Genomic DNA, 11,200 nt, shown 5'->3' with positions numbered 1-11,200 from the left:
TATATGACACGAGCAAGTTAAACGGAGATCCTCTCGGTGTAGAAGTTTTTTTTTTACCCATTCAGGGCGTGGGATAACATATTTCAGTGAATAAGCACAGTTATATGGGATCTTTGAGTTGTTGGGAAGGAAACTGTTGTGGGAACGCATTTTTACGGTGAACTGAATACAAAATAAGGTTTGCAGCCATTAACTGTCCGGCTTTCAGACAAACAAAATTTTCTGCCAGAATATGCAAGAGAACATCGGTGAGAAACAATTTGGAAATACATGTACAATAAGATCGTGGCCACCTCCTGTAAGGAAATAAGTTTGCCAAGGGCTGCAACTAATAAATTCAGATAGTGGTACCAAAAAAGAATCTATCTTCGTTCCTGCAAATTGATCCATGGTTTTTTGCACGCCTGAAATTGAGCTATTCAGCTGACAAAAACTTCTATGTGAGGCTCAGAATAGACTATTCAGCATAGTTTGTTACACAAGCACAATATTTAAAGTTTAGTTGCATGCTTTTTAAAATTGTTTCATGCTTCTTATGTATATTTGAGTTCGTCTGGTGGTTATTGATTCATTTATCTGTCTGTTTTGCAGATGTCGTACTCAAGAGGATCAAGGTAAGCACTATGACTTTCCACACTTTGTTTCTTTCTTATGTTCAGATATGTTATTATGATTATTGATCCTCTGTAATTAGAGTAACTGAAACCTGCTCATATTCTCCATCATCTTGCAGGCAAAGTAGCTATTCGAGGTATAGGAGTCGTTCTAGGTATGGCTTTTATCCTCGATATCACTAATATGTTTGTACCCTTGTTCTAGGTTTTGTACTCTAGGCATTTCTGTCTCTTGTAATATTATTGAGTTATTTGCTGTCTATCTAATACGTAGGAGTGTGGATTCAAGTGACATTGAAAACCCTGGGAACAATCTATATGTGACTGGTCTGTCATCTCGTACAACAGATCGAGATTTGGAGAAGCACTTCTCTGCTGAGGGAGAGGTAACCTTTGCAGACATCTTTGCGGAGGGAAGTACTGTTACACATGAAAATAGATTGCTAACGACTCCACAACTTCTTTCTGCTGGCTCTGCCACAGGTGATCGATGCAAGTATAGTACTTGACCCATGGACAAGGGAATCACGGGGCTTTGGATTTGTTACCATGGCCACTCTCAAGGAGGCAGAACGTTGCATCAAATATCTGGACAGTTCTGTGCTGGAAGGTCGTGTCATTACTGTTGAGAAGGTATCGTCACAAGATTGTTACTCCCTGATATTTTTCAATGTTCCTTCTATATGGGGTGGATTTTGTACGTACACATTAGCCTTCTCAAGCTGAATATTTGAGTGCTCTTCTTGTTTCAAGATTTTGTTGACAGCAGCAGGTAGATGCCCGCAGCTGTTCCGCATCAAATTCAAAAGATACACAACCTAACAACGAAACCATGCTACCTCAACCAAAGGGTTGTACGCCTAACATCATATTATTTCCATATTGTTTGTGTTCTTCAGATTCCCAATATTATTTGATCATGATTTTGATGTGAAAGACAACTAGCACTAATTTTGCTCCCTACTCCACAGGCAAAGAGAAGACGAGGTCGAAACCCAACAGCTGGAAGGTATCTTGGCTCCAAATCGTCACGTGGTAAGCTGTTGTGACTTGATTTATCTTGAACGTCTTAGCACCATTATTATGTGTCAGAAAGTAAGCAACCTTGACTATCTCTTTATATCACCGATCATTGACATACCATTATATTATATATGGTGATACCAGGGCGGAGGTATTACCCAAGTATATCCCCTGTTAGGAGAGACCGTTACAGCTCACGGTACTCGCCTGAGTGGGAGCGAGAGCGGGAGCGGTCTTATTCTCCTTATAGCAGAGGACGATCGTACTCTCGCCATGACAGGAGGTAATCCTACTCACCTTATGGCATAAGGAGATCATGCAGTCCCTCCGACAGGTCCAACTCTCCATACGAAAGGCGCAGATCATACTCCCCATATGGAAGGCGCAGATCATACTCTCCCTATGACAGGCGTCGGTCATACTACTCACCTCGCCATGGTCATCGCTACCGTTCGAGATCTCCCTACCGTTACGGAAGGCGGAGGTCACATTCCTATGGCCGTTCTGTTTCACCATACTACAGCAGGCGCTCGTCTCCTAGGGACAGAAGACGCGGCTCTTCTCCAAGTGTGTCGCCGTGCACGAGCTACTCGCGCAGCTGCTCTCCAGTATCAGAAGAATCGAGGAGCTGTTCTCCGAGGACAGGATATGACGAAGAAGTCAAGCAATCGCGCAGCAGGTCATCAGGCAAGAGACATTCAAGGGAAAGCTATGCTCACAGCCGCAGCTCCTACTCGAGGTCTGTTTCTAGGGAGCGCTCCAGCTCATCTAGGGCCTGATGGTTTAGGTAGCAACGCCACCGTATTTTGTCGCAACCCTGGATTTATAATGCTTTGTAGTAATCTCTGTTGCGCTCATGTAGGACGTGCAGAACTATATTTTGTCTTTATTCAGAACATACAAAACATAGGAGTATGTATGTTGATGTTATGTTGTACTGGATATTGATATTTTGCTAATTTCGTGCCCATATAGTACTCGTGATCCAGTATTTGCTGGACTGGCATACATTCTACTGATGAGTTCTTTGTGAGGAGATATTTTCTAGTGTAAGAATTTGGATGAAAGAGAGTTCGACGCTACATAAATTACAAATGAACCAGAGAAAGAACTTTTGAGTGGATGAAAAAAGTTTTCCTCAACCAAGCAGAAGCTCTAAGGTACTCTAGCCATACAAATGAAACAACCTAAATAGAAATAATTCTATGGATAGAATCTAAATCTATATCTTTCTGAAATCTTGTTAAGTTTACTTTGAACCGAGAAGGTGCTACGGAGCTTGCTTTTGCAGTTGCTCCACATAGCCTCTCAGACTTGCAACGCTGTAACACGCAACATGTTAAGTTCAGATACAGACAATAAGTCAGAAAACAGTGACAAGCAAAGCAGGGGACAAATGGCAGCTAAGTTCCAGCCCAGGTCCCAGATAATCATGGGTGATACAAAACATTGTGCACAAATTACAGACGGTACAACTAATCTGACATGGTCATTCGTAGATCAATGATACAGTTGGTGCAAAACTGAAGAACAGAAAAATGCCACAGAACAGTACAAAATGGTCACATTATTACAAAAATGTGCCTGAGCTTTGTCAAAATGGTATAGTAAATCCATGAAGACAGTTCGGAGTAATCTGTTATCCTCGAGCTTTCAGTTCTGTGATTGGCCCTGTGCCGTGGAATATCATTGTTGTAATAGAGCATCCAGGTTTGTGGACATTTCAAACATCCTATACCCTATCCAGAGAGTAGTCTGGCATCAAAAACATGTATGTACACTAACTGGTTGACCTTTTAGATTCAAACTGATGGATGGAGGGGAATAACCGACGGAGGTAAATCTGTTCTAGCCCCAGCCAGAGAGTAGTATGCCAGAATCTGTGCCTGGCCTGGCTGGCTTTGACTTGGTGCAGCAATAAACTCAATGTTCCAGAAGGGGCGTACCATTGCCATGAGCTCACCACCAGTAGGAGATGCTAAGTATCCCTGCACCCACAGATATCTGAGTGACTTCAGCTGTAACGCCGCGAGAGCAATTGCACGTTCACTGAAGCAGCAACTCCTTAGCTCCAATTTCTGCAAGCTTGGGCATCCTCTTGCGAATGCCAGCAGTCCATCATCAGAACTCCCAACATTTCCGAGCAACATGTAGCGGATGGTCTTGCTTAATTCACCAACATAGGAAAGGCCAACATCAGATAGAGCTCCAGGTCTCACATAAAATGCAAACCTCTGGAGTTTGGTGCATCCACTCAGCAAAGCACGAACCCCGTTGTCAAGGGGCATTTCGGTTATCTGCGGTTGTCTATCAAGCAGGACAAGTCGGAAGTCGTTCAGGTTTTTGCTGTACGTACCAATGGCTTCTAGAGCTGCATTTGTAATGTCAGACACATGTACCGCCCAGTACTGCAAATCAGGGCAGCCTTCAGCTACAGCCCTCAACCCCACATGTGTGACTCTACCATGTTCGTCCTCAAGACCTCCTTGGTCATCATCTCCTCTCTCTACTCTGAGTCTCTGTAATTTCTTGCAGGTCTGTGCAACAACTTCCAATCCTCGATCTCCTATCACATCTCTCACCTGTTCGAATTCAAAACGGAAACAAATTATCAGCATAACACGTTTGAGGCAGTATATTCACTATCCAACCTCCAAACAGGAAAGATAGCAAAAGGAAAAAATCATGCAACATAGTCTGCCAGAACATACCTCCAGAACTTCAAGATTTGGACAGCGCTGGACTAACTGACAGTGATCCTCTGTGGTAAGGAATGTAAACGTAAGGTCTAATTTCTTGAGTGCAGCGCAATATGGAAATAGTATCTGCATCTCATTTGTTCCCATGTAGTTAAAACTCAAGCGCTGTATCGAAGGAGGGAAATAGTAGTTATTGTAATTTCCACTCTGCCCGCCTTGATCCAGATAGTCCTCAAAGGAACCCCCAGCAAATTCTTGTAGTGTTTCTGTTGTACGGAACAAATCGATCAGTTGAGGCATGGAACACTCGCTAATCTTCAGAATTTTCAGCCTTCGGCAATTGCGCACAAGGAGGGCAAGATATTCAGGGGATGCGTAGATATCTGTCAAGAAGAAATTCAGCGTCTCAAGGACAGTATTGCTGGTAGCAAGCTCACGAAGCCATTCATCATTTTCTTTCTCAGCAATTGTGCTTTCTTCAAGAAGTAATGTATCCAGTTTCCTGCACATGACAACAAACATAACTGGTTAAACTAGTAACCTACGAATGCACGCTCTTACAAAGAGTTCACAACACTAATTCTGTTTCAAACATCTGCCAAGTATCATATGAATGAGTTCTCTACAGAAGTGTCAGCGAATCAAACAAGTTGGGCACTCACTGTCAGACCAGAAATTACGTCAGTTAAAATCCACATTTCCTAATTCCTAACATTCTAAAGCTAGAGTTCATCCCCAATTCCTAAGAGTACCAGGATGCTTTTACATCATGAAGAAAAGGTAACAAAAAAACGTTACACACACTGTTTCCCATCTCTCGGGGAAAAACACCTTATCTGAAGGGTTCCCTTTTGGAAACATTCCATCCATCAATCTTTTCCAAGAAGAAAAACACCATTCCTGAAGAGAAAATCCATCTAACAAAAAAAGTGCAACTACGTAATTCATCTCTAGGATGAGCAGGAGAAACTGTAATCGAGCTAATCCATGCTTATCTGTGAACGATAACAAGCACGGGAATTTTAAACAAAAATTACAGCAGTTACAGTCCACATTTCCCAATTCCTAGTATTCTAAAGTTAGATTTCATCCCCAATTCTTTAGAGTACCAAGATGTCTCTACATCATGGAGAAAGGGTAACAACAAAACGTTACACGCACTTTTACCCTTTTTCTCAGGGGAAAAACACCTTACCGGATGGGTTCCCTTCTACAAACATCCCATCCATCAGCCTATTGCAATAAGGAAACACCATTTCCGAAGAGAAAATCCATCTAAAAAAGTGAAACTACTAGTAATTCATCTGCAGGACAAGCACGGGAAACTGTAATCGAGCTAATCTATGCTTATCTGTCATCGAGAACTAGCAAGAGAATACAGGAAATGAGAAATCACTTGCAGGAGAAAATACTATTTCTAACGAGAAAATCCATCTAAAAACAAGCGAAACTACTGGTAATTGAACTCTAGGACAAGCAGGAGAAACTATAATCGAGCCAGTCTATGCTTACCCGTGAACGAGAACAAGACGGGAAGTAAAAACATAAATTACGGCAATTAAAGTCCACATTTCCCAATTCCTAGTATTCTAAAAGCTAGAGTTCATCCCCAATTCCTAAGAGTAGCAAGATGCTTTACAGAAGTGTCAGCGAATAAAACAAGTTGGGCAGTCACGTCAAAGCAGAAACTACGGCAGTTAAAGTCCACATTTCACAATTCCAAGTATTCTAAAGCTAGAGTTCATCCCCAATTCCTAAGAGTACCAATATGTTTTTACATAATAGAAAAGGTTACAACAAAATGTTACTCGCACTTGAGCCCCTTATCGGATGGGTTCCCTTTTGCAAACATCCCATTCATCAACCTTTTCCAAGAAGAAAAACGCAATTTCCAAAGAGAAAATCATCTAGGAACTAGCGAAACTACTAGTAATTCATCTGCATGACAAGCAGGACAAACTGTAGTCAAGTTAATCTATGCTTATCTTCAACGAGAACAAGCACGGAAGACAGGAAATGAGAAATCACTTGCAGGAGCAAACACTATTTCCAAAGAGAATCCATTTAAGAACAAGCGAAACTACTAGTAATTCATCTGTAGGACAAGCAGGAGAAACTGTGATCGAGCTATCTGTGAACGAGAACAAGCACAGGAAGTTAAAACAGAAATTACAGCAATTAAAGTACACATTTCCCAATTCCTAGTATTATAAAGCTAGAGTTCATCCCCAATTCCTAAGAGTAACAAGATGCTTTACAGAAATGTCAGCGAATCAAACAAGTTGGGCACTCACTGTCAAACCTGAAACTAAGGCAGTTAAAGTCCACATTTCCCAATTCCTTGTATTCTGAAGCTAGAGTTCATCCCCAATTCCTAAAAGTACCAAGATGTTTTTACATCATGAAGAAAAGGTTCCAACAAAACGTTACACGCACTTTTCCCCTTTTCTCAGGGAAAAAGCCCTTCTAAAATATAAGTGTCGCAACTTTATCAAGATGCGGATGTATCTACACAACAAAAATGTGTCTAGATACACTCGAATCTAGAAAAAACTGTGACACTTATTTTGAAACGGAGGTAGTACAAACATCCCATCCAACAACCTTTTCCAAGAAGAAAAACACCATTTCCGAAGTGAAAATCCATCTAAAAACAAGTGAAACGACTAGTAATTCATCTGCAGGACCAGCAAGAGAAACAGTAATCGAGCTAATCTATGCGTATGTGTGAACGAGAACAAGGATCAGGGACAGGAAAGGAAAAAATTAAGGCAGTTAAAGTCCACATTTCTTAATCCATAGTATTCTAAATCTGGAATTCATCCCCCATTCCTAAGAGTACCCAGATATTTTTACATCATGAAAAGATAGCAACAAAACATTGCACGCACGTTTCCCCTTTTCTCAGGGAAAACCCCCTTATCGGATGGGTTCCCTTCTACAAACATCCCATCCATGAACCTTTTGCAAGAAGAAAAACAACATTGTTGAAGAGAAATCAACCTAAAGCAAGCGAAACTACAAAGACGGGCAAGAGAAACTGTAGTCGAGCTAATCTATGCTTATCTGTGAACAAGAACAAGCAAAGACGAGAATGAGAAACTACTTGCAGGAGCAAACACCACTTCCAAAGAGAAAATCTATCTAAAAACAAGTGAATGCAAGCTCTTACTAAGAATTAACAACACTAATTCTGTTTCAAACGTCTGCCAAGTATGATACAAATGAGTTCTCTACAGAAGTGTCAGGGAATCAAACAAGTTGGGAACTCATTGTCAAACCAGAAATTACAGCAGTTAAAGTCCACATTTCGCAATTCCTAGTAGTGCTGTAAAGCTAGAGTTCATCCACAATTCCTATGAGTACCAAGATGTTTTTACATCGTGAAAAAAAGGTAACAGCAAAACGTTACACGCACTTTCCCCCTTTTCTTAGGCAAAAAACGCTTATCGGATGGGTTCCCTTTTACAAACATCCCATCCATCAACCTTTTCCAAGAAGAAAAGCACCATTCCGAAGAGAAAATCCATCTAAACACCAGCGAAATTACTAATAATTCACATGTGGGACAAAAGCAGGAGAAACTAGTCGAGCTAATCTATGCTTATCTGTCAACGAGAACAAGCATGGGAAGACCGGAAATGAGAAATCACTTGCAGGAGCAAACACCACTCCCAAAGATAAAATTCATCTAGATAAAGCGAAACTACTAGTAATTCATCTGTACGACAAGCAGGAGAAACTGTAGCTGAGCTAATCTATACTTATCTGTCAACGAGAACTAGCATGGGAAGATGGGAGATGAGAAATCACTTGCAGGAGCAAACACTATTTCCAAAGAGAAAATTCATCTAAAAACAAGCGAAACTACTAGTAATTCATCTGTAGGACAAGCAGGAGAAACTGCAATCGAAATAATCTATGCTTATCCCTGGACGAGAACAAGCACGGGAAGCTAAAACAGAAATTGTGGCAACTGAAGTCCACATTTCCCAATTCCTGGTATTCTAAAGCTAGAGTTCATCCCAATCCCTAAGAGTAGCAAGATATATATACATCATGAAGAAAAGGTTACAACAAAACGTTACACGCAATTTTCCCCTTTTCTCAAGGAATAAACCCCCTTATCACAAACCTCCCATACATCAACCTTTTCCAAGAAGAAAAACACCATTCCCAAAGAGAAAATCCATCTAAAAACAAGCGAAACTACTAATCATTCATCTGTAGGACAAGCAGGAGAGACTGTAATCGAGCTAATCTATGCTTATCTGTGAACGAGAACAAGCACGGGAAGTTAAAACAGAAATTACGGCAGTAAAAGTCCACATTTCCCAATTCCTAGTATTCAAAAATTAGAGTTCATCCCCAATCCGTAAGAGTAGCAAGATGCTTTACAGAAGTGTCAGCGAATCAAACAAGTTTGGCACTCACTGTCAAAGTAGAAATTACGGCAGTTAAAGTCCACATTTCCCAATTCCTAGTATTCAAAAGTTAGTGTTCATCCTCAATCCGTAAGAGTAGCAGGATGCTTTACAGAAGTATCAGCGAATCAAACAAGTTGGGCACTCACTGTCAAAGTAGAAACTACGGCAGCTGAAGTCCACATTTCCCAATTCCTAGTACTCTAAAACTTAAGTTCATCCACAATTCCTAAGATTACCAAAGATGTTTTTACATCATGAAGAAAAGGTTATACCCCATTTCGAAAAATGAAGAGAAGGCTACAGCAAAACGTTACACGCACTTTTCCCCTTTTGTCAGGGGAGAACCCCTTATCAGATAGGTTCCCTTTTACAGACATGCCATCCACCAACCTTTTCCAAGAAGAAAAGGACCATTTCCGAAGAGAAAATCCATCTACAAACAAGCGAAACTACTAGTAATTCATTTGCGGGACAAGCAGGAGAAACTGCAATCAAACAAATCTATGCTTATCTGTGAACGACAAACAAGCACGGGAAGTCAAAACAGAAAGTACGGCAGTTAAAGTCCACATTTCCCAATTCCTAGCAGTAGTATTCTAAAGCGAGTTCATCCCCAATTCCTACCAAGATGTTTTTACATCGTGAAGAACAGGTAACAGCAAAACGTTACACGCACTTTCCCCTTTTCTCTCTGAGGGGAAAAAAACCTTATCGGATAGGTTCCCCTTTACGAACATCCCATCCATTAACCTTTTCCAATCCAAGAAGAAAAACAGCACAGCGGAAGAGAAAATCCATCTAAAAATAAGCGAAACTACTAGCAGTAATTCACCCGCAGGACAAGCGCGAGAAACTGTATGTAAGCGAGCTAATCCATGCTTATCTGTGAACGAGAACAAGCACGGGAAACGAGAAATTAGTTGCAGGAGGAGCAAACACCATTTCGAAAGAGGAAATCCACCGAAATACGAGCGAAACTAGTACGTACTAGCAATTCATCCGTAGAGGACAAGCAGGAGGAATCAAGCAAGCTAATCTACGCGCTCATCCGTGAAGAAGGAGAAGAAGCAGGGGAAGAGGAGGACGGGGGGAACCGAGGAATTACTTGCAGGAGCGTGCGATGAGGGCGAGGGAGAGCGTGGAGAAGCCGGAGCATCGGTCGAGCTTGAGCGAGACGAGCATGTGCGCCTTGGCGCGTACGAGCACGGCGATGTCGTCGTCGGAGACGATCATCCTGCGTAGGTGCAGCACCTTGAGGCAGCTGAAGGAGGCGGAGAGCTCGCGGATCCAGGGCGTGGCGGAGCCGCCCCAGTCCTCGGGGATGAGGTTGAACATGGCGGCCCGGGGCTTGGCCTTGAGCTTGAGCGACTCGAGGCAGGGGAAGCGGCGGAGGAGGCGCGCGGGCGTGGTGGAGTAGGCCATGGCGATGGTGACGTGCTTGCGGCTCTGCGCGTCGAAGCGGTTCCAGTGGCGGCAGACGAGCGAGATGGCGTCGCGGTCCCAGGGGTCGTCGACGTAGTTGAGCACCAGGCCCAGGGCCAGGTCCGGGATCCCGAAGCTCATGGCCCTCCCCAGGTGGCCGGCCATCGTCGGGGCGGCGCGGCGGGGGTCTCGCCGATCTGGCGCCGGGCCGATCCGCTCCGCCGCGGATTTCAACGGGGAGGGTGGTGGTGGTGGGCGAGCGTGGGGTTGTGGAGTGGGAAAGGGGGACGGGGGGGCGAATGGGGAAATATTTAGGGATTCTTTCCGGTCGCCCGGACGACGCGAAGGCTTTTCCTCTTTTCTGTGGCTGGCCTTGTGCGGCTGCGCGATGGGGGCGCGGCCGCCCAATGACACCTGGGCCCGGGTACGAGATATTTTTTTTCGTTCTCGCAGCCAGCCAACCTTATCTCCGTTTCGTGCGCGTCCCGAACAAGTTTTGGTCTGGTCGGTTTTCCCAATCTAGGGCTTTTACGGTTACCATTGTTCTCGCGGTGTCTAGATTCATCCGAGGACCAGTGGGTGCTAAATTTGGAAATATCTCATCCGTGGTGCCATGCACTCGTACCAGACCGTCGTACAGGCATTGGGAACGTACAGTAGTGTGAGGTGATCCACATCTTGCCGTGTCACTTGGACCTTTTCCACTGTTGTCAAGGAGCAAACACGAAGAAATAATTCATATGTACTCCCTCTGTCTGAACTTTATTAAAATTTAAATGTATCTAGCACTATTTAGTGTTTCGATACATCTAAATTTAGATATCTCACATAATCTACATGGAACGGAGGGAGTACAAGTCTTTATGAAAACACAACCTCATTCGAGTAAAAGAGAATGTAGTTTCCTGCAGAGTAAGTATAAAAGACAACAACAATAAATACAAATGATATGTTTTTAGCAAAGAATACAAGTGACATGAGCCACTTCTCTTTTTTTTTTCCTCCCATGTGTTAG

At 43.0% G+C, this 11,200-nt stretch overlaps 2 protein-coding genes across 2 annotated transcripts; one reads left to right on the top strand and one right to left on the bottom strand.

Moving 5' to 3' along the window:
• Positions 1-591: 591 nt before the first annotated feature.
• On the top strand, positions 592-2,607 carry LOC124695246 (serine/arginine-rich splicing factor SR45a-like). The gene is made up of 7 exons (XM_047228116.1): positions 592-614; positions 695-769; positions 889-1,000; positions 1,098-1,247; positions 1,586-1,649; positions 1,782-1,869; positions 1,948-2,607. Exons 1-7 carry the CDS (start codon positions 592-594, stop codon positions 2,414-2,416), a joined length of 981 nt encoding a protein of 326 aa, XP_047084072.1. The 3' UTR covers positions 2,417-2,607.
• A 457-nt stretch (positions 2,608-3,064) lies between these two features.
• On the bottom strand, positions 3,065-10,365 carry LOC124702005 (coronatine-insensitive protein homolog 2-like). Its single transcript, XM_047234102.1, has 3 exons — positions 9,869-10,365; positions 4,349-4,838; positions 3,065-4,219 (listed from the first exon to the last, which is right to left on the bottom strand). The coding sequence occupies exons 1-3, from the start codon at positions 10,348-10,350 to the stop codon at positions 3,440-3,442; spliced, it is 1,752 nt and encodes a 583-aa protein (XP_047090058.1). The 5' UTR covers positions 10,351-10,365; the 3' UTR covers positions 3,065-3,439.
• Between the last annotated feature and the right edge of the window lie 835 nt (positions 10,366-11,200).

Source organism: Lolium rigidum, chromosome 3 (genome assembly GCF_022539505.1).
Source record: "Lolium rigidum isolate FL_2022 chromosome 3, APGP_CSIRO_Lrig_0.1, whole genome shotgun sequence".
NCBI classification, from domain to species: domain Eukaryota; kingdom Viridiplantae; phylum Streptophyta; class Magnoliopsida; order Poales; family Poaceae; genus Lolium; species Lolium rigidum.
The sequence above is the reverse complement of the archived record's forward strand: the minus strand, read 5'-3'. Positions and strand labels throughout refer to the sequence as shown.

What these genes read in the sequence shown, in the direction of transcription:
- LOC124702005 (XM_047234102.1), bottom strand. Translation starts at nt 10,350, where the DNA reads ATGGCCGGCCACCTGGGGAGGGCCATGAGCTTCGGGATCCCGGACCTG. An exon ending in CTCATCGCACGCTCCTGCAA is followed by an intron (nt 4,839 to 9,868) that starts GTAATTCCTCGG and finishes TGTCATGTGCAG; the next exon opens with GAAACTGGATACATTACTTC. An exon ending in CAAATCTTGAAGTTCTGGAG is followed by an intron (nt 4,220 to 4,348) that starts GTATGTTCTGGC and finishes GAATTCGAACAG; the next exon opens with GTGAGAGATGTGATAGGAGA.
- LOC124695246 (XM_047228116.1), top strand. Translation starts at nt 592, where the DNA reads ATGTCGTACTCAAGAGGATCAAG. An exon ending in TCGTACTCAAGAGGATCAAG is followed by an intron (nt 615 to 694) that starts GTAAGCACTATG and finishes CTCTGTAATTAG; the next exon opens with AGTAACTGAAACCTGCTCAT. An exon ending in ACTTCTCTGCTGAGGGAGAG is followed by an intron (nt 1,001 to 1,097) that starts GTAACCTTTGCA and finishes GCTCTGCCACAG; the next exon opens with GTGATCGATGCAAGTATAGT.